General features: G+C 39.6%; 1 protein-coding gene across 1 annotated transcript in view; it reads left to right on the forward strand.

Annotated features, from left to right (window-relative positions):
* The window catches only part of KSR1 (kinase suppressor of ras 1), a 276,807-nt gene that overhangs the window by 157,804 nt on the left and 94,892 nt on the right, over positions 1–24,111 (forward strand). The window contains exon 3 of the mRNA XM_082245310.1: positions 23,881–24,028. Within this exon, the coding sequence (XP_082101436.1) occupies positions 23,881–24,028 (148 nt within the window). The remainder of the gene's footprint in view (positions 1–23,880; positions 24,029–24,111) is intronic.

Consider the following 24,111-nt stretch of genomic DNA (forward strand, 5'->3'; position numbering starts at 1 on the left):
GTGAAAAGCTGTGTCTAAAATGTGTCAAACACTTTCCGAATTATGCAAAATTGCAAAAACTTAAAATATATCCTCATTTAGAGTACAACATATCGTGAAAGGATTATGAGAAATCCCAACTTTTTTTTGGAATTGGGGTTATACACAGCCTTCTTCACCACACCTTAGAAGTCTATATGCGAAGTTTGTATCTTCTCACTGGATGTAAACAGATATTTGAATTAATGAACATGGTTACAAATGTTTTTGTTCCTACTGTCATTTATTTATACACCATCCTCATCTTCTGCAGGTCTTTAAACAATGAGGGCTTTCAGGGAGCATAAAAATAACATCACATACGTAACTTCTTGGAAGCCATTAGCATAACATACACAAATACTTTATATGCTAGGAATACAAAGCTTGCCAAAAGGATCTTATGGTTTAGAAGGAAAGTGATAGAAATGTACAAGTCGTTAAAGTGAACCTTCCATGCAAATGGAATTCATAGCCCCCTAAAAATAAATGGCTTTAAAAGCCATACAAAAATAGTTAAACTAAATGTGGAAAAATAAATATCTCTGCCTGGCTCCCAATGCTTTTGGGAGGCATAGGTGACATCGCTGCACCTCCTGGGACAACTTGATGCTTCAAATCCCCTGAGAAAATACTCTTGCAATAGTTTGGAGCACAGGTTTCTAGCACCCAATTTTTTTTTTTTTTAGGTATTTGGGAGTTGAGAATTTTCTGTAAGTGCAGCAGAGATTTCATTATTTTATGGCAGGTGCGTTGAGGTAATAAGTAAAATAAAATACATTGTGGGGCAGACAGTCTGTAACAAAGTATAACACCTCCATGATAAGGCTCTCATGGGAGTAGCCATTCTCTGACTTGTGCTATGTACTACTTTTGTGACGCTAAACTCGTAGCTGAAGAAGAAGTAGTTCTACTTTGGACATTGAGGTTTGTGGGTGTGGGGAATGCATAAAAGAACATTGGTAGGAATGACTGAGAAGATATTAGCAGAGATGGAATGGACACAAGAGGACATCCTTTTTTCTACCGGAGGGGTGAGATATATAGACAGACAATCCTACGTTATTTAAATGGCTTGTGAAAATTTTGTTTAGCAAATTTCTTATTTTTTAACATTTGTGTTTTGTAGCAAGGTGATGCAGTACTGCAGGTAGGTAGTATAGAAGGTGGTCACTATACTATTGAAGTGATCCAGTTCAGTTAGAATTTTTCTTGCTGTAGGTAGGTATTGAAAATAATATTGGGTAGTGTGGAAGAAGGAGCAGATGAAGGCAGCAGATGAATAAAGCCTCCTCTCCTGAGTACAGGAAATGCTGTTCTCCATCCCATCTGTTACACAAAACAGAAACGAGGGAAGTCATATTCTTTTATAGTTCTATTTTTTTCTTTATTTCAAACTTTGCTTACATTTAAAATACAACAGCTCAATTATGAATTATAATTCACATATATCCTCTTACAACTACATTCTTATTCCAACATCTCACACATTTGACACCCAATTCAGTTCTTTAATTTCCATACACTAGTCACCATCTCTTCCTTCTAACAGCAAATCTAGACAATACTTTTATATGCTATTTTAATTTTATATCCATTGTTACCCTTCATTAATATCAGACATTTCCCCTGTACTCATTCATTATTCTTGCATATGGTATGAACTAATTTCCAGCTTTAACCCATCCCCTGGTTAACCACACTGTGTATTTACGTCTGTACTTTGATGTTCACAGCTGGCGAGCAGATAAATATGGTCCCCGCAGCATATTTGCCACGGGATCACTTTTATGGGCAGCGGGTAAGGTGCCCGCCCCCCCTCCCCGATCATTTTCCCTGCTTACCGAAGCCATCAGTAGTGGCGAAAACCATCTGATTCAGATGCACGGATGGGCGGGAAGTCGAGTAAGGGGAAGATGGCCCCCACTCGATTCTATGATCGTGGAGGACCGGAACGAAGTCAAACGTCACTTCCGTCCAACTGCCTTTTTTTTTTTCTTGGCTTTTAAGTCTAAATGAGAGACCGGAGGTCTTTTTGACCCCAGATCTCTCACTAAAGAGGACCTGTCCCGCTTATTACTATTACAAGGGATGTTTGCAATCCTTGTAATAGGAATAAAAGTGATCAAAAACATTTTTTTTAAAGGACAGTGTAAAAATAAAAAGGAAAATAAATAAAAAAAATTAAAGCGCCCTGTCCCTCCGAGCTCACGCGCAGAAGCAAACGCATACACAATTCGTGTCCACATATGTAAATGGTGTGAAAACCACACGTGAGGTATCGCCGCGATCATTCTAGCGAAATAAATAATTCTACTACAAGAACTCCTCTGTAACTCTAAACAGGTAACCTGTAAACAATTTTAAAACGTCAACTATGGAGATTTTTAAATACCGTAGTTTGTCGCCATTCCATGAGCATTCACAATTTTGACATGACATGGGTATCATTCATATTATGCAAATAAATTGGGCTAATTTTACTGTTTTCTTATTTTTTTAATTCAAAAAGTATATTTTATACAAAAAAAAAAATGTGTTTGTAAGACCGCTGCACAAATTCAGTGTGACATAAAGTATTATAATAAACTCCATTTTATTCTCTAGTGTCTCTGCTAATATATATAATAATGTTTGGGGGTTCTAGGTAATTTTCTAGCAAAAAATACTGATTTTAACTTGTAAACAGCAAATGTCAGAAATAGGCTTGTCCTTAAAGGGCTAATGCAGGTGTAGGTTGAATCCATCTTTCAAAGTTCTAAGTTTTGGCAGCTGGTTCACAGAATCTATATTCATGAAGACTTTAATTTTTAAAACTGAAAATAGACAAAAAATGAATGATGAAATGGAAAGTGGACAATGTCCTAAAGCTGAGCTCTAGGCAGTATAAAAAAATAAGAACAAAGAAATGAAGGGTCTATAATTTTTATCATATGTGTATTTTAAAGGATATCAAGTATAGTATATCAAGTACAGAATATCAACCACATATCCAGAAAAAACACATGATACAAATGTTATCAATTGAGTTGCAGTTTAGTGAATAAAATAAGTATTTGATTCCCAACCAAAGCATGACTTAGTACTTGGTGGAGAAACCCTTGTTGGCAGGCACAGAGGTAAGGATAGTTTACAGACGGGTATGATGCCAGCTGAGTGGAAAAAAGCCAACGTGGTACCAATATTTAAAAAGGGGCCGAGATAAATCCCAGGTAACTATAGGCCGGTCAGCCTAACATCAGTAGTCTGCAAGATTTTGGAGGGGATGTTAAGGGACCACATACAAGACTTTAGAAATGAAAACGGTATTATTAGTAGTAATCAGCATGGATTCATGAAAAATCATTCTTGCCAAACCAATCTATTAACCTTCTATGATGAAGTGAGCTGCCACCTAGATAAAGGTAAGCCTGTGGATGTGGTGTACCTGGACTTCACAAAGGCCTCTGACACCGTTCCCCACAAACGCTTACTGTTCAAACTAAGGAAGGTAGGTATGGACCATTAGGTGAGTACCTGGATAGAGAACTGGCTCCAGGGGAGGTTGCAAAGGGTGGTGATTAATGGGGAGTACTCAGATTGGGCGGATGTGGAAAGCGGGGTCCCCCAGGGTTCTGTCCTGGGGCCAATCCTGTTTAATATATTCATAAATGATCTAGAGGAGGGGATATCGAGTAAAATCTCAATATTTGCGGATGATACTAAACTAAGCATGCCAATATCTTCTGGGCAGGATGTGGAAACCTTACAAGCGGACCTGAACAAAATTATGGGGTGGGCAACTACATGGCAGACGAGGTTTAATGTTGAAAAATGTAAAGTAATGGACTTGGGTGCCAGAAACCAGAAAGCAAGCTAATCACTAAGGGGGAAACCTCTGGGTGAGTCTAGGATGGAAAAGGACCTGTGGGTACTGGTAGACAACAGGCTTGGCAGTGGCATGCAATGCCAAGCCTCTGCAAGCAAAGCCAACATAATACTGGGATGTATAAAAAAGGAGATTCACTCCAGAAATAAAGAGATTATTCTCCCACTCTACAAGACTCTGGTCCGGCCACATCTAGAGTATGCTGTCCAGTTCTGGGCACCAGTCCTCAGGAAGGATGTACTGGAACTGGAGAGAGTCCAGAGAAGGGCAACAAAAATAATTAGGGGAATGGAGGACATCAGCTATGAGGAAAGACTGCAAGCACTGAACTTATTCTCTCTGGAGAAGAGACGATTGAGGGGGGATATGATATCAATGTACAAATACTGTACTGGTGACCCTAGCATATGGAAAAACCTATTCAGAGAAAGGAAATACAATAAGACACGTGGCCACTCATTAAGACTAGAGGAAAGGCAGATTAACCTTAAAATACGCAGGGGATTCTTCACTGTAAGAGCAGTAAGGATGTGGAATTCTCTTCCCCAAACAGTCGTATCAGCAGGGAGCATTGATAGTTTCAAAAAACTATTAGATGGGCACCTTAAAGACCACAACATACAGGGGTATACAATGTGCGGTTAACAGTAAACACACACACACATCATAGGTTGAACTGGATGGACTGATGTCTTTTTTCAACCTCTTTTTTCAACCTCACTAACTAAGACATTTCATGCTATTAGTGACCAGGTTTGCACACATCTCAGAAGGGATTTTGGTTCACTCTTCTTTACAGATCTTCTCTAAATCCTTAAGGTTTCTTGGCTGTCTCTTTGCAACTCGAAGTTTCAGCTCCTTCCATAAATTTTCTATAGGATTAAGGTCTGGAGAATGGCTAAGCCACTCCATGATGTTAATGTTCTGCTTCTTTAGCCACTTCTTTGTTAGGGGGCTTGAACTACTTTGAAGATGGATAGATATGAATGGTACTCTTTGGAAAACATGGGGTGTGACTTGTCAGGTGACTTTGAAGTTCAAAGTCACATGACAAGTCTCACAGGTGGGAAGGGTACCTAAGTGTAAACCATCCTCACTTAATTGCAATGAGTGCGTTGAGGTGTGTTGCTTCATTAGGCAACCTTTTTTAAAATATGTGGGCGTGGGCCGTAACACACCTCAGTGCATACAAATTTAGGGCATTCTGCCTTTTTCCATTGGAATGCAGATGGGGTGCCATTTAAAATTAATGGATGCTTTGTTGCTGTTGTAATGCCTGCATGTGTGTTACTACAATCCGCTGTTGTAAACAAGCCCTTAGAGTCTCTTTTAGCGAAAAATCACAGTTGTATGCGTGTGCTTTTATTAAATACATTGTTTAGACATTACAGTCAATGCAGGAAATCAGTATTTAAGCCTTGTGTTCAGTTACTGTTGGAATCTCCCTAAATAAGAACCTTATTCAAAAGTTTCGGCTGGCTACTGATCTGACTTGCACAGTAGTTAGAAGGAATTTCAGATCATTCCTCCTTTTAATACAGTCATGGTATATTCATATTCCTGGAATTTTTTGTGAACCGCTTTCTTCAGGTCACGACACAGTATTACAGACAGAATGAGGGCTGAACTCTTGCTTGGCCATTCCAGAACATCCTTTTCTTGGTTACTCCTGTGTTTTGGGGTTAAAGTTAAATTTACTAAACTGCATTGTCTATTTTGACTGCATTTTTTTTTTTATCACATGATCATTCTATCATCAAAAAAATTGGTGCACATACAGAAATATCACATGCAGGTAGGTAAACAATTGTTTAAATGGTTTTATAAAGTAAGCATATAACTGTTCCTTTAATGACCTTTTTCTAATTATGTTTAAAGGGAGACCGGAGCTGCCCCTGGCAAAAAAGGGAAATGGACTATCTTGGTACCCAGGAAATTACAATTATTTTTATAAAAGACATAACATTTTATTTATACAAATTCATTAAAAAGCAGGATATACAGTGGGTACGGAAAGTATTCAGATGCCCTTAAATTTTTCACTCTTTGTTATATTGCAGCCATTTGCTAAAATCTTATAAGTTCATTCTTCTTCCTCATGAATGTACACATAGCACCCCATACTGACAGAAAAACACAGAATTGTTGACATTGTTGCAGATTTATTAAAAAAGAAAAACTGAAATATCACATGGTCCTAAGTATTCAGACCCTTTGCTGTGACACTCCTATATTTAACTCAGGTGCTTTCCATTTCTTCTGATCATCCTTGAGATGGTTCTACACCTTCATTTGAGTCCAGCTGTGTTTGATTATACTGATTGGACTTGATTAGGAAAGCCACACACCTGTCTATATAAGACCTTCCAGATCACAATGCATGTCAGAGCAAATGAGAATCATGAGGTCAAAGGAACTGCCTGAAGTGCTCAGAGACAGAATTGTGGCAAGGCACAGATCTGGCCAAGGTTACAAATAGATTTCTGCTGCACTTAAGGTTCCTAAGAGCACAGTGGCCTCCATAATCCTCAAATGGAAGACGTTTGGGACGACCAGAACCCTTCCTAGAGCTGGCCGTCCGGCCAAACTGAGCTATCGGGGGAGAAGAGCCTTGGTGAGAGAGGTAAAGAAGAACCCAAAGATCACTGGGGCTGAGCTCCAGAGATGCAGTCAGGAGATGGGAGAAAGTTGTAGAAAGTCAACCATCACTGGAGCCCTCCACCAGTCGGGGCTTTATGGCAGAGTGGCCCGACGGAAGCCTCTCCTCAGTGAAAGACACATGAAAGCCCGCATGGAGTTTGCTAAAAAAACACCTGAAGGACTCCAAGATGGTGAGAAATAAGATTCTCTGGTCTGATGAGACCAAAATAGAACTTTTTGGCCTTAATTCTAAGCGGTATGTGTGGAGAAAACCAGGCACTGCTCATCACCTGTCCAATACAGTCCCAACAGTGAAGCATGGTGGTGGCAGCATCATGCTGTGGGGGTGTTTTTCAGCTGCAGGGACAGGACGACTGGTTGCAATCGAGGGAAAGATGAATGCGGCCAAGTACAGGGATATCATGGACAAAAACCTTCTCCAGAGTGCTCTGGACCTCAGACTGGGCCGAAGGTTTACCTTCCAACAAGACAATGACTCTAAGCACACAGCTAAAATAACGAAGGAGTGGCTTCACAACAACTCCGTGACTGTTCTTGAATGGCCCAGCCAGAGCCCTGACTTAAACCCAATTGAGCATCTCTGGAGAGACCTAAAAATGGCTGTCCACCAACGTTTACCATCCAACCTGACAGAACTGGAGAGGATCTGCAAGGAGGAATGGCAGAGGATCCCCAAATCCAGGTGTGAAAGACTTGTTGCATCTTTCCCAAAAAGACTCCTGGCTGTATTAGATCAAAAGGGGTCTTCTACTAAATACTGAGCAAAGGGTCTGAATACTTAGGACCATGTGATATTTCAGTTTTTCTTTTTTAATAAATCTGCAACAATGTCAACAATTCTGTGTTTTTCTGTCAGTATGGGGTGCTATGTGTACATTCATGAGGAGGAAGAAGAATGAACTTAAATGATTTTAGCAAATGGCTGCAATATAACAAAGAGTGAAAAATTTAAGGGGGTCTGAATACTTTCCGTACCCACTGTATATCCATATATATGAATAAAACAGTAATTGCAGCAATGCATTTGTTCTGATTGATTCTTGCTGGTGATTTGGTGTCCCCATGGGATACTGAGGGCACAAGGTGTTATTTTTCTTGATGTATGGTCCTTGTAATTACAGCAATTAATTTGTTCTGATTGGTTCTTGCTGATTATATGGTGTCCCCCAAGGGATATTGAGGGCACAAGGTGTAATTAATCTTGATGTATGGTCTTTTTCTAGTTGATGCATCTATCCAATTCTATTGAATGTTCTTGTTCATCTTTTTCTCCTTCAACCATTGTTTGGTCATTTTTGCTGTGTGCTTTGGGTCCTTGTCAAGTTGGAAGGTAAACTTTCTTCCCATTGACAACTTTGGCAGAGGGCAGCAGATTTTCCTCAAGAATTTGATGGTATTTTGCCCCAACCATTTTCCTTCTATCTCGACAAGTGCTCCAGTCCCTGCTGCAGAGAAACACTCCCATAACAGGATATTACCATCTCCGTGCTTTAGGCTCCATTCACATGTAGGCGTTTTGGGGCGTTTTTGGGGAGTTTTTCTGCTCTAGGATCAGCTCTCAAAAAGCCCAACAAGACCAATCCTATTCATTTCAATGGCCCCTGTTCACATCTGAGCGTTTTTACGCTGTGAGCAAAATGCCAAACGCTCAAAAAAGTACATGAGCTTCTTTTTGGGCAGATTACAGGCGTTTTTCATTGGTCTCTATTCAATCTAAAAACGCCTGCACAAAAAAACACCTGTAAATCGCGGTAAAAACCGCGCGAAAACGCTACGCTCAGGTGTGAATGTAGCCTTACTTTAGCAATTGTGTGATTTGGATGGTGAGCTGTATTGGATTTCTGCCAGATATATCGTTTACTGTTGAGGCCAAATAATTTAATTTTAGACTCATCTGACCATACCATCTTTTTCCATGTGGCCTCAGAATCTCCAAGGTGCGTTTAAGGTGGTCAGATGAGACAAAAGTTTTAATTATTTGGCCTTAACGCCAAACTATGGGGTTTATTTACTAAAGCTAGAGAGGGCAAAATTAGTCAGAATTCTGAAGAGAAATCAGTCAGCTTCTAACCTCAGCTTGTTTAATTAAGCTTTAGCACTAAAACCTGGAAGCTGATTGGTTTAATTGTGACTAATTCTGCCCTCTTTAGCTTTAGTAAAAAAAACCCTGAAATATCTGGCAGAAATCCACTAAGCTAAGCATACCCTCCTGCCTGTATGCCTGAGCTAAGGGCAGATGGATTCCAGGAAGTAAATTCTGCATGAATCATCTGCCCTTACTCAAGATGGCCATAGCCAGAAATGCTTGGGGGGGGGGTGAATGGGGAAGTTTATGCTTTGTTTATTAGGTGAATTGAATAGCATTTTTGGTGAGTGGTGCTCAAATGCAGTGTAGATCCAATTTATTGCTGGCAAAGTCAGTTTAGATCTCGGTTTGTTAGAGAATTGGCCAAAAGAGATTGTTCATTCAGAACCCCTGTGAAACCCAACAAAACAGGAGTTTTTCCTCTGCGGGGGAATGGGAAAAATTGTCCAGATGTGCACTGATGCTCTCAATTTAGATGCTGTAGCACTTGTGCTCCTGAATAAGCTTACCTTAGCAAGCCCACCCCCACTTAGATGAGTACTAAAGCAAGCCACACAGTAGAAAATTTAAACAAGAACACTACAGGTCTATAGCTCCCAGCATTTGTTTCTACCAGCTTTTTATCTTTTATCAAGTTTTTTTTTTTTTTTTTTAACATCCGGGCTTAGCTGACATTGTCGCGTGTCGTAGAAACCAGGCAGCAGGTTCAGAAGACTTGTCTGATCTCCCTTGCGCCTAGGTCATTAAGGTGGTTATGATCTAATCTGCTTTCAGTTATTTATAACCTATAAACAAACCACTATTCTATTCTACTGATTGCACAAAAGAAGGCGTACCAAGTGAATAGAAGAATTAGTGTTCTTAGAGCTATAGTGGTGTCAAAGAGCTTAGGTGCTGAGCATGTCAGGCATTTGGCTTGTACTGAACCAATAAGATTAATTAGAGTAACACTTATTCTTTCTGGAGAATGGTGCCTACAAGCGCTGTACTCTGAGTGTAAACCTAGCTGGCACTCTTGCTTGACCAGGTTACAGAACTGCGATTGACTAAGAGCAGACCAAATTTGAAGTGATTGTAAAGTCTCGGTTTTTTTTTTCCCCTAAAAAAAATAACAAACAGGTTATTCTTACCTGCTCTCTGCAGTTGATTTTGCATAGAGTGGCCCGGATCCTCCCCTTCTCGGGTCCCTCTTCTGTGCTCCTGGCCCCTCCCTCCTGTTCAGTGCCCCCACAGCGAGCAGCTTGCTACGGAGGCACCACAGCCAAGTCACAGCTCCCTGTGTCCATTTTGACACAAAGCCCCAACCCGCCCCTGCCCCCTCTCTCTATCCTGATTGGCTAGCTGACTTTGACAGCAGTGGCAGCAAATGGCGCCGCTGCTGTGTCTCAGCTAATCAGAAAGGGAGAATCTCGGATGGCTGAGGCACTCATGGACATCGCTAGACAGAGCGGGACCTCAGGTAAGTGTTAGGGGGGCTGCTGCACACAGACTTTTTTTTATCTTACTGCATAGAATGCATTAAGATAAAAAACCTTCTGACTTTACAACCCCTTTAAAGTGTTTTTTGTGTTATGGCCCATATTTTGAACATATGATCTACAGCCATTCATAATATAATTTAATATTGAATTTCAGCTTTTTTTGGACACCCAGTGCACACTCTTTTAGATTGTTTAATGAATGCTAGGTTAAAAAAAAAAGTAAATGTGGAGAACTTGCCCAAAGCACCAAATAGGCCTCAGCTTTCATTTACAAAAAATAAAACCATGGCACCAGCTTCTCTCTGCTTTGGGAAATGATGTTCGGTATTCTTTTAATAAATGAAAATAGTGCAGCGCAATAAATATTCATATATAAAAAATATATACATTTTATAAAATATATAAGAGACAGTCCAGATAAAATGCCATAAAAAGTTCATAAAAAAGATCCTGGATGGTGCAAAGTAGTGTCTCTAGATTGGACATGCAGGCGTCATATAATGTGTAGCACCTCCACCATACACACAAATGGGCGCTCACCTTAGGACCGTGAGCCCCTGAACCAACAGGACGGTCAAACAAGCATTCCTATGAAGGGATCTAATAGTCTCCCAATGGTCTGAGTGGATCTGAGACAGCCAATTACTCCGTAGGATCGTGTATAGCGATATAAAAGCAAACAGAAAGAATCTAGTACAGTACTCTCTGTTTTATAATCATTTATTCCACTTGATTTTTTTCTATTTGCTTTTTTATCGCTACTCACGATCCTACGGAGGAATTGGCTGTCTCAAATCCACTCAGACCACTGGGAGACTATTAGATCCCTTCATGGGAATGCTTATTTAACCATCCTGTTGGTTCAGGGGGTCACTGTAAGGTTGATCAGCCATCTGTGTATATGGTGGAGGGTGCTGCACATTACATGGCACCTGTATGTTTAACCACTTAAGCCCCGGAAGATTTTACCCCCTTCCTGACCAGGGGGTATTTTGCGATTCGGCACTGCGTGACTTTAACGGACAATTGCGCGGTCGTGCGACGATGTACCTAAACAAATTTGACGTCCTTTTTTTCCCACAAACAGAGCTTTCTTTTGGTGGTATTTGATCACCTGTGCGATTTTTTGATCACGCGCTATAAACAAAAAAAGAGCGTCAATTTTGCAAAAATAACAATATTTTTCACATTTTTTTATATGAAATTCCCCCCCAAAAAAAAGTAAAAATCAAAATTTTTTAAAATTTTCGGCCAATTTGTTTTATGCTACATATGTTTGGTAAAAAAATCGCAAAAAGCGTATTTTGATTGGTTTGCGCAAAAGTTATCGCGTTTACTAACAAAGGGAAAGATTTTTGTTGTTTTTTTTTTTAACGCGTAATGGCGGCGATCTGCGATTTTTTTTGCGGTACTGCGACATTGGGGCGGACAGATCGGACCCTTGACTGACATTTGTGACACTTTTGGGGTTACCAGTGACATTTCTACAGTAATCAGTGCTTTACATATGCACTGTTACTGTAAAAATACACTGGTTGTGAAGGGGTTAACTTTATTTGGGAGGGAGGGGCTGTGTGTATCCCTAGGGGCGTGCTTTCTACTGTGATTGGCTGTGGCTTGAGCTGTAAGGACACTGATCAACGAATCTACATACTAGATCCGTTTGATCAGTGTCTTTACAGCGAGGAGAATGACAGGTGGCTTGTTTACACAAGCTGCCTGACATTCTCCCTCTCCCCCGCCGATCGCCGAGTGACCGGCGGACATCGGGTCCGCTGGTCACACGCGCGGGGGGGTCCGTGACCACGCGGTAGCGCGCCTCCGGGGGCGCGCGCTCGCTCCCTAGACCCTCACAAGCTAGTGACGTAGCCCTACGTCACTTTGCCTGTGAGGGGCTGACTGCCGACGTAGATCGGCGTTAGGCAGTCGGCAAGTGGTTAATCTAGAGACACCACTTTGCACCATCCAGGATCTTGAACTTTGTAAGGAAATTAATCTGGACTTTCTTCTATAGATTTTATAAGATTCATGTTTTTTTAGTATATGAATATTTCTTGCACTGCACTATTTTCATTTATTAGCCTATTTGGAGGTGTTATTGGCCTTGAGTGTTCAGCTGCAATTATTAGTATTTACTCAGGATTGTTTGCGCTGAATATTTTTAGTTTATATTTAGTGGGTATTGTTTTAGCCTATTAAACTGCATGCAAATTTTTATTATCGTTCTCGTCCTCCCTATTAAGGGGCACAGGAATTCAGAGACTATTGGAATTATCTTACACCTACAGGAGGACTTGGGCATTGGCAAAGAAAGAACAGTAGCTAGCCCCAGAATAGCCCTGCCTACTCTTAGCATGCCTCATTTTTTTGCTACTATCCTGTGAGGATAGACATCTTTTCTCTTGTCTGCTCAGAAAAGTCTAAAAATTTTGCTAGCATTTTTTTTCCAGACATTTATTATTATTTTATTTTGTAATGATCCAGATCGACTGGTTCTCTGCTCTAGCTTTGGAGGGTGTACCTTGACCCCAGTGGACTGGATGATTGTGGGGCTAGCTGGGAATGTAACCTTCAGGTGCTGGGTTTTGCATTGTGGTGCTTTCAAGATCAAAGTGTACTGTTTTAGCCTCCGAATACTTTCCAGGGTCCAGAGCCATGGCACAGCCACAGGTGTGACTTTTTCTCCGAAGACTCACTTCGTATTAAGTCGTGATAAGCAGTGTGAGCCAATCGCTCTCATCACTGAGGCGAGGCCTCTGGGCACCATTTCAAAACCCGGTGCAGAAATCACCTAGCAGGAGAAGTGAATGCTGTGGTTGCTTTGTGAAATCAGTTTGCTCTGATCTATGCCTTTCTTCCCCTGAAGCACCTTCCTCATCTGCTTCACAGGTTCCAGATGGAGGGCATTCTGGTCATACTCATAACTCTGGGCTGACCCAGATGGATGTAGTATGCCAAAATGATCGTACTCCTGGCCTTATGCTCTGTGCGCTCTTCCTGATCAGATCCTAAGTCCTAGGGGGCAGTTTACCGTCCTGCTTTATAAATTCAGGCTAACAACATGGCTTGAGCGATTCTCAATCAGGGTTTTCTAGGATCCTAAAAGGATGTACAGTTCCTGCAAGGATGTACAGTTCCTGCAAGGATGTACAGTTCCTGCAAGGATGTCTATAGTTCCTGCATGGTCTACCATCAAGTATGAAAGGCAAATTTCACCTGATGCGAGAAAGGGAGCTTTCATTTCAGAAAATTCTCCATTGGACAAATTCAGGCAAATGGGCCTCGGTCAGCATTTGACCATAACTACTAAGGGGCAGATCTTTGTACTTTTTAATTGTTTTCCAGAGACTGCTAGCTTCCCACTCTTTAAGTCTTTTGTACAGGGTGTCTCTCATATAACTCCCCCTGTGCATTCACCTGTGACTCCATAGGATCTGAACTTGGTTCTCTCTGTACTTCAGAAGCCACCTTTTGAATCAATCATGGATATTCCATTTTCCCCTTGTTACTAAGATGGTTTTGGTCTTTCTTGTCTCAAACAGCACATCGTTTTTCCATTTTTCTATCTAGCTCCAGTTTATGATAAGATCCCCTCCACTGTTTGGAGCATAGTTTGTGCTGTACGTGTCTCCTTACAGCCAAGGTTTCCATTAAAAAGACACTATAGTCATTTCTGAAGGTGACAGTAAAAAGGGAATAACTTTCTGATGGCTCAGACTTATCATAATGCATTTTTATGATATAACTAAGGCATGCTGGGTATAGGAAGGATTTTACCAGGCTAGCGGCTTTTTTTTTTTTTTTTTTTTTTTAATGTAGTTTGTCAGTGTCCAAATCCTCCTGTAAGCATTGGTATAACCCAACAATTCCAACGCACTCTTCCCAATGCATACGTTCCTGTGATAGTGGCTGTATGTCTAAGTAGGTGCTGACGTGACCACCCGCTGGATTCATAAGCAATTAGGTCAAGGAATGTCACCAACACACCATCGGTCTCCAAAAAAATGGGTCCAAAGCTTTTTTCAGCGTTCACATTGTTACAGCAAACATTGCTGTTTGCTGTAACGATGTGATCGCTGCATAAAGCCTTTGGACCCATTTTTTGGTATAACCCAACAGTCAGTTAATGGACAGAATGGGATGTGTTTACATCAATAGGGAGTGATGTAGGCAACCCAAAGAAGGATTCCTAGTCTCTAGATCTCTAGTAGAATAAAAGAGATGTCTTGGAACTTAACAGGTGAGTATTTGGGGCTAAAAAAACATTAGAAATACGTACAGTATATGGAAGCTGTTTTACCTGTTAAAGGATATATGTTTCTGTTCATTCATGAGATTTTCCCAGCTCTGTTATATAGTGCATCTCTGTCTGGCAGAACAGAAGACCTTAGCTTTTCTGTGCAGCAGTTGAGTAAAATTTACAGAATAAGACTGAGAATATTCCCAAGAATAAGACTGAACAGTGAAGGAGAAGCAGCACACTAATGACGCCTATCATTATGTCCCTTGTTGGTATTTGAACTTTTCATCTTTTCCTTTCTGCAGTCTAAACTCTACTGTGTAGAGCAGTGGTCCTCAACCCTGGCCTACAGGGCCCACTAACAGGCCAGGTTTTCAAGATAACTGAAATACATCCCAGGTGATATCATTTGCTGCTCAGTGATTGCAGTACTCTAGTCTGCATCCCCCCAAGGTAATACTTAAAATCTGGCCTGTTAGTGGGCCCTGAGGACCGGAGTTGAGGACCATTGGTGTAGAGTACTGCATGATGCTTATGCCAAATTAAATTCCGGTACCTAAGATACTTTTATAATTACATTGCACACACATTACATTTAATGATTTGTTAAAGAGCTGCAATAATTTTGTGTGTGTTTTTTTTTTTTTTTTTTTTTTTTAATGCTCCCTTGAGTTAAACTTTAGACAAAAATGATAATGTGCTGATGTGTATAGAAAGGACAATAACATTTCCATGTTTTAATAACTTGGACTTTTGGGACAGTTTCCACTTCCAATTAGGTTGGCTTATAAATTTTCCCCTTTACCCATATAAATATGTCATCTTTTTATTATGTGAATTTTAATGAAAATCTTCAATGAAAATGCAAATACTTCCTATGTAATCTAATGACTGATTCAAGTTCTTCATTTAACACTATACATGTACTGAGAAATTTAGTACCGTTCTTCCAACTGTTTCAGAATCTGCCTACACTTTTGGCTGCTCGTCATATTCAGACCTCATTGTTTAGATGCCAGATTTCTTGCTTTTTTGGCAAAAACATTCCTCTTTGCACATGTTCTTTTTTTCCCCCAAACTTTTCTGCTCAAGATAATTTTTCTTATAAATGTAGAACATATTTTCCTTACCTCTGCTCCCATGCAGACATCTACAGCCTGGTGCTCTTTCAGCAGGCAACAGCCCCATTGGCTAGGCATGTTGCCTGATGGTGTTCAAGTAGTAGTGGAAAAGCTAATATGATCTCTCCATTTTTAAAGGGGCATCGCTTTTTTTTTTTTCTTTTCTTTAATTTGTAAGTTTATTTCATCCTTCAGTATTGCATTAAAATCATTGTACAGTAAGTCTGCCTCCATAGCCATAGAAAATACAACAGAAACTAAGAGGTCACAGGTGTACGTTGATTCCTCTGCCTTGATCCTTATGGAAATGTTGACAAGTACTCATAGACAAATGAACTACTGTACAAAACATGTAGGTTCTCTTGGCCCACAGATCTCAGATGTTGCACTGGGGCCTCGGAAAAGGTTCCAATGCTGAAAGTACTCGTTTTTCTAAACTTAAGTGAACACTCATTGACAAGCGAATATTGGTAAGAAGGCTAGAACAAAGTATGTATGGAAACAGTGAGGAAATGGTAATAAAAAAAAAAAAAGGGAAAGAAGTGAAGCCAAGATCTAATGTGCAGGACGCCTGTAAGATGGAAGAATGGTGAGAAAAGTACAGGTTACATTCTCTTTATTCTGGAAAAATTTTTGTCTAAGTCCCATTCCTACTTCTGAAGAAAAGGAGGGACAAAGTTCTTAGGAGGCCTATTTATCAGAGATTATGAAATCAAGAGAGCATGTCATCGAGGAGATGGACTTATTGTTTTTCAAAGGGTGTTTCAGGCCCTTAAGACACCCTGTGTAGATGAATTGAGATCAAGTATTGTTGAACTGCATAGCTTGCCGGGCATCGTTTTTTACTCCTGGCAAACACTGCAGGATGCACAAGAACGTTAAAGCTCCTTGCATCTGTAAGATATAAGATTTGTGTAGGGGGCTAGAACCTAGACCCAGAACTCCACACGACTGTCTTGGGGACCTCCCAAAGGTAGTGTACTGACACTCTGGTCAAGGCAAGTACTAGTGATTAGTGTGGTGGTGGAGTCCAGTAATCTGACAGTGACAAAGCTTGTAAAGTTACCTAATTGAACAATAAGGATTTTTTTCCTATGATCCTTGAAATTCTTAGTCATTTCACTTTTTTCTTTTTTTTTTTTTTTTGGACAGCTGTTTAAAATCAGCAAGCTTTTTGTACCTACAATTACCTCTAATTTGCATTAAAATAGGTATATATTGTTACTTTGTTGTAGCCACCATCCTGTGCTGTTTCTCAGCACTTCAATGTTGTCCGACTAAAGAGAAGACCCTTGTTTAATTTGACTAGGTACTACTCTTGCAGCTAGTCCGACTTTTAGTTTTTGTTCTGTGACCTATTCTGAAAAAACAGAAGTTTTCCATTACAGTAACACATACTAACCAGAGTTCAATTTGGTAAAAAAAATATGTAATTGCTTGGGTTATTGACCATTACACCATGTACTACCTTATGGAAAACATTTATGGAGAAGTATGGTCAAAGCTATTTTGGTGATACTTCTTCTCCTGTAGAACGAAGTTCACTCCTCTGACCCATTTTCCGCCAACAGATGGCTAAAACCCGCTGTAAGCTGATGTCGCTCAGCTAGTCCAGACTCGGGTAAGATCCCAAATTTAAAGTTGGAATCCACCCAGATGCCTGGACTGGCAGCTGGCTCAGTCTTCAGGCAAGCTGCTGTGGGAGACTGTGCCATCATCTCCCACCCCCTTCAGAGCCCAGCGCTCCAGTGAGCACTGGAGGGGCAAAGCAGAGAGCTGGTTACTGGCGATCACTGGCTCTTTGCTCACTGAAGACTGAGAACTAAGCAATCCGTGGCCTTTGATCATTCAGTTCTCAGTCTTCGAAGCAGCGGGGGACAAATTTAGCAGTAGACTGAAGCTGCATCCAACTAGGTGAGTATAATTTTATTTTTTTATGAAACCTGAACTCCTCTTTTTAACGAGTTTTATTATAGGGACTGATTTATAAAAAATAGAACAATAAGAATTAGCATTGTTGTCCGTATTAACCTATAGCACTCCTTAACATAGAGGTTGTAGGTTACAGCTAGAATGCTTAAATCTTGTTTCTCTTGATCTGGTATTTGTAAATCTGCACCAGTGTGCATTGTTCAGGATTAAAATAAAATAGTGATCTGCTGTTCTAAATCAGGTTCACCGGGACTCCAGTGTTGCAGTTAAAATGTTATTTCTCGGAGATTCATTGATTCCAATTAAACGCACTGGCGAGCTTTGGAAACCTTGAGTTGAATAAACCACATGTTAATAAAGCAAAGGATAAAGAGGAGTATTCTTAAATTAATGTATTTTTTCTTTCCTTTACATCAAGTTCAATAGGTAAAGGGGAAAAAATTCTCATTTATCTGCTCAAATGAGCAGGATAGAAAATTACCTGTCACTAGCAGATGCAGGTAAGTTTCAGAAAACTCCCCATTGACCATAATAATAATACATTTCACAAATTATTCATTATAGTAGTAATAATCATAATATTAGTATAAATATCCTTATTGTATGAACACATTTCCTTTTAGCTTCATAAATCACCATTTATAGCTGATGTATGCAGTTCCTGGCACTTCTGCTGTTAAGAAATTTGGAAATTCCTGGTAGAACATAATTAAGGCCAATGCTGGGGTCGAGCAACATGCAAACAAGTCGGAGGAGTTGCACAGCTGCTGTCTAGTAGTTCTCCTAGGCAAAAATAGCCAGGCATTGTAAACAAGTATGATGGGCAGAAGGGAGCAGCCTTCCACCCACAGCACACACGCGCCTGTCTGTGAAAACCTGACTCCTTCATTTGTTCCTGTGCATTTCTATTTATTCTTCTCTGTATCTGTGCAAAGGAGATAATACTCCTCAGTAGTTCTTCCATCTAAAAGTATAGTAAAAAAAAAAGATTATCTTTCAATCTATTCCAGCATTATCAAATGGCTCTTTAGTGTGAAAGCACTACACACACACACACACACACACACACACACACACACACACACGTATACAGCTGGTAGCCTCATACCAGTGTTTTGTGTAGTCTTCTAGGAATGGAAACGTGCCATACTCTACACAGGAAATATACCCCCAATTACGGGTTTATGGATTCATGTTAAATACAGCTTCTCTATGTATTTTTCATGTCTATTGAAAAGTAGACCGTTGTTTTGGTGTTTTTGAGTGTAAAGATCAGTATCTGGCAGCCAGAAACACCAAAACATCATGAAGCTCACTGTTAATTGATATGCTTAACCACTTCCATACCGAGCCTATTCTGGCACTCTTCTCCTACATGTACAAATAATAATTATTTTGCTAGAAAATTACTAAGAACCCCCAAACAACATTATATATGTTTTTTAGCAGAGACCCTAGGGAATAAAATGGTGGTTGTTGCAACTTTTTATGTCACACGGTATTTGCGCAGCAATTTTTCAAAAGTGCTTTTATTTGAAAAAAAAAAAAAAGTTTCATGTATTAAAAAAAAAAAAAGAAAACCCAAATTTCCCTTTTTGAATTTTTTTTTTTTTTTTTTAATCGCTTTTACTCCTATTACAGGGAATGTAAACATCCCTTGTAATAGGAATAGGGAATGACAGGTCCTTTTTACAGAGAGACGTGGGGTCTATAAGACCCCACATCTCTCCTCTAGGCTGGAAAGACTGAGTTAAAAAAAAAAAAAAAAGCGATCTCAGCCTTTTCACCTGAGTACACATCTGCCAGGCCGGACGTGACATCATAATGTCGCACAAGGGCCACCAAAGTCATGGAGACTACCGGGGACCATCTGGTCTAGGGCAGAAGCATCGGAGGGCAGCGGAAGGGAGCGTCCTGAACAGCAGCTGTGATTGTTTTAACAGTGCAGGGAATCACCGGCCGAAAATAATTATATCTGAATGATGTCTGTAGCTGACTATCAGGCATAGCTTCAGATATCTCCACTCAAAGTCCAGGACGTCATATGATGGCCTTTGGGCTGGAAGTGGTTAAAAACTTCAAGAAAGCACAATAGTTTCTAGAACAGTTGAAACTTCTGCTATAGTTTACAATCCTGCATAGACTGTCTGGTTCCTGTCAACCTCTGTATCAAGAATGTTTTGATTTGAAATAACTGGACAGGGGTTGGACCATACCATGTCCCTCCAGATGCAGGCCTTTTCTGATGCGTTTCACCTTGTTTTATGAAAAATAAGTATATATACATTTGTGGAGGGCAAATAAAAAAAAAAAAAAAAAAATATATATATATATATATATATACACACGGCTCAAAATTGAAAGTCCTGAGTTACTAGCCAGGCCTTAAGAATTACTCGCTCCCTGCTGCCCCACCCAAACCCTACTCTGCCCTGCCCCTAAACACGCCCTCGTAAATGATTTCATAGAATTACATTGTTAAATGTTTTATTTAGAATCAAGTTACAAAAATAAATATTAACTTCTTTAACAATATTAATATAAACCTAATAGGAAAAGGAGTGCTTTCCCTGAGTAAAAGAGTGGCATTAGGGCAAATAAAGCAGGGCTTCCTTTCATGCCAAACAATATGGCATAAGAACAGGAAGCCAATTTCAGACAGATTTGCTATGTTATGCGTTGTACAGAAGGAGCAAGGTCGTCCAAAGTCTCGAACGCCAGTGATGAACGATGCACAGTCTTTATTCTGTTTTGGTAGCTAAAGCCACGTTCACACGATGCTGTTGTTGGGTGCAGTACAGCACAGAAGTTGACCAGAGGGAGTATTGTAGGGAATCTCTTTCTGCTGGTTCATGCTCTTCAAAGTCTCATTGAAAGGAAGTCCCATTTTGAATGGAGAGTTTCATGTCAGCCCACTCTGCTTCTAAAAGGTCAACATTGTCCTCAAACTTAACATGCTTTGCAATGCTTTGCAACTCAGTCAATCCAAAGTTGAACATGTGTGCTTTGTCTGGCCAGGACAGGCTGTCAAATATATTAAAACAGGGATTCCCAAACTACGGCCCTGCAGTTGTTCAGGAACTACAATTCCCATCATGCCTCATCATGTATGTGAATGTTAGAGCTTAATGCCTCATGGGATGTGTAGATCTGCAACAGCTGCAGGGCCATAGTTTGGGAATCCCCGTATTAAAAGATTGCACAAAATCTGAAGAAATCCTCAAATTTAAATATCTTTCAGCTTTAGCCAATTCAGTTTGGCGTAAAGACTGAAATTCTCTTTCACCGGCTTCAAGATTGGTCAGCTGTGGCCCATAAAGTGTTCCATCACCTGTAAACTTATCTAGAAATTCAAGTTCCTTTTTACCTTTCCCTTTACAAAGATCCTGGAGAATTTTAACTGCATGTTCTAGTTTGGTTTTTACATAACATATCATCATAAGTTCTTTGTTTTGAAGACCTGATAATGCTTTCAGCTTGCCATAAAAATCCGGTAGGAGATACAAAAGTTTCACAAACTTCACCAGTTTTAGGTATTTCAGGATACCTTTAACCTCAGCAGAATCAATTGATCCTTCAGTTGATATCTGCTTAAAAATGCCTCACCACTGTTTTCCAGTTTTGAAGAAAAGCAAGCAAAGCATCAAGTTTGCTGCATAACCAGCGCACTGTGTGTATATCTTTGTTTAAAGATTTCCTCACTTTAAGATTTTGCAATCTATTTCAATAGGTGTAGGCGTTTGGCAGACCCATGTTGATATTTAAAAAGAAGCCGCACCACATCATCCAATGTTTGTAGGTATGGTACTTCCTTGCAAACATCCAAGACCGCAAGCTACAAGCAATGAGCAATGTATACTGATAATCTGTGGGCAGATGTTTTTCATCTGGACTTCCAAACCAGACTTGTGGCCAAGCATCATTGCAGCCCCATCCGTTCGGATACCTTCAACCCAAGAAGATGCAGACTATCCAAAATGGCAGTCAATCCTTTGAAATAACGTTGAGCTGTAGCTCTTTCTAGAGCAAAAGTACCCAAAAAAATCTTTTATTTCTCCTTCTGAAACATAACGGACATAAATGTTTGCATGTTCAGTGGAAGTTCGATCAGTATATCCTTCGATCATGATACCAATAAAAGTTGACTTTTTAATGTTTGCAACAAGACTTTCTCTGATTGGTTTTGCAATGAAATTAATTAATTGTTTGTATTGCACAGCATTTCCATACTTATACAAAACTGGCACATCATGTTTAGCAGCTAACATTAATAAATCAGGGAAATCTCGAAATGGCTTTTTATTTTTTGCTACATAATAAGCGATATTAAATGTGTTTTGTGCTGAAACATTGCAGCGTCCATTCTTCTGACACACACAGCTATAGGTCTCTATTCAGGGTCGTCTTTAGCCTTTACTTTATCAATATTCTCCTTCTGCTTATTACTTTTCTCGTGCCATACAAAGGTTTTCCTTTTAAATGGAGCCTTTATCCCGTCTTTCTATTTTGCATCAGAACTTTGGGGGAACCCACTGCAAACTTTACACGTAACTGTATCCGTATCCTCTGAGAAAATAAGCCATGAAAATTGTTCCAGCCAATGCGTATTAAAAGGGAGTTTTTTAGAGGTCTTGTCAACATCACCATCATTTTTCCCCTTAGGTGTTAAGGCAGTTGAGTTGTGAGGCAAACTACAACTAGCTCTTGATTCATTGGATTTGCTCTTGATTCATTGTCTTTTTCTATAGGGTTTGATTGTGACTCCACAATAGTAGGTTGAGCTTTTGCTTTAATTAAATAGTTTAATTTGCTCTGTTTCATGTTTCTTTTATGTGCTTTCAAAAACCTGTAAAGGCCTCAAAACTAAAGAGAAAGGCCAGTTGAACTTGTTGAATAAGATGAGGTGTCACATCTCTGCGGAGAACAAGAAAGGAGCAATACAGAATACCACAAGCACTACATATCCGAGCAATACATACAACAATGCAGAATAGCACCAACTATAGAGGACTACAAATCCCAGCAGTACATAATACAGCAGTGAAAAATACCACCAGCTAAGATTTATCAGCAAGTAAAGGCTAAATAAATGGCTTTTTATGCTTATGCGATTTGGAATCGCATCACTTTGCACTATTAATTACCTTCTCTATTAGCACCTTATTTCTTTATTATTTTGGATACTAATTAGTATCCACTTTCATCTGCCCCTTTGGGGCTTACTCATTGTTGAGTTTATTCATGCTCAGTAAATTCAGCACTTTATTTCGAATTCTGAATGTTATCTGCACTTTTTTTTATTACAATGGACATTTCTATGTATTGAATGATTTATATCACTGAGCCACTACGTCACCTTTTTTATATATATATATATATATATATATATATATATATATATATATACATATATATATATATATATATGCACTTGAAACCTTGCAGAAGGACCGCCTCTTTCCTTCTTTAAACACCACTGGTCACTTATTTGTGTATCACCCAGTATATCAAGTACAAGCATTTATTTGGTGTTCATTTTCTTGATTACATATTAACCATTTAGCCATTTATTAATCCTTTACTTGCTAGTAAATCTTAGTGTGACCACACTTACACAACTTTCTATTTGTACTCTTTCATCCATATTTGGCAGCACCATTTACCTCCTCAATAATCCTTTCATTTATACCTTTGTTAACAGTTAAGAGGTAGGCTGTTGCCAACTTTCTACACTTTATATTATTTATCCTAAGCGCCGATCTTTCCCCCCCTTTTACAAAAAGAATATTGACTTACAGTGCACAGTTCATCTGATTCAGGTGCTCTCTTCCTCTCCTGGGGGTTGTAGTGGTGGTGGGGTGCAACAATGTTCTTCTTACATTAGTGTCCTCTGTCCCTCCTACATATCACATTCCCCTTACCTCTCCCCATACCTCTACCTCCGATGCCTCCCCTAGTACACCTCTACCTCCACTGCCTTCACCTATAAATGGCCTTTGCAGCAAGGAACACACAGAGGGGCAACACGTGCGAAAGAAAACCAGAAAAATTCCCAGCTCAACTTACCGACCAGCCTGCTAACCAACCAAATTTTCCTGTCTAACAGTATTCATTAAAAACAGGGGTTTAGTCTGCATACATTTGCAAATACATGCGTAAGGAACAAAGATAAATAAGTACCCGTGCTCTCTAACTTTGCTGCACTCTCATCCGCTTACAAGATTTATGGCTGGATTAGCAGATTTTTTTGCATTTCTCTAAACAGATATAAAAAATATACCCTCTTAAGGGTAGATTAACCAGACCAAAGGGGAGCAAATAAGAGAGGTTCATTGTTAGCATTTTGTTTGATGACAGTCAAAGACTAAAGTCCTAACTATTGGAATGTGTGACAATAGATTCTGAAGAGCATACATCATATGTTTTTGTGTCTTGTTTTTTTTTTTTTACATTTTATTTTTATTATTTTGCAGAAAATACCTGAAGATTTAACACTAGATGCCTTACTGGAGATGAATGAGTTAAAAGTGAAAGAGACAATGAAGAGATATGGAGCCAACACAGAAGAGTGTTCTAGGTTGAATGGAGCTCTTACCTGTTTAAAGAAACTAGCCTGGTCAGGTAAAGCATTTTACACTTTTTTGTCCATTTGTAAAATAGCGTATATTGTGATTGCCAAAAATTGGGTGTCATGTCAATAACTA

Source organism: Pelophylax lessonae (assembly GCF_965119305.1).
Source record: "Pelophylax lessonae genome assembly, chromosome: 2".
In the NCBI taxonomy this organism is placed as follows: Eukaryota; Metazoa; Chordata; class Amphibia; order Anura; family Ranidae; genus Pelophylax; species Pelophylax lessonae.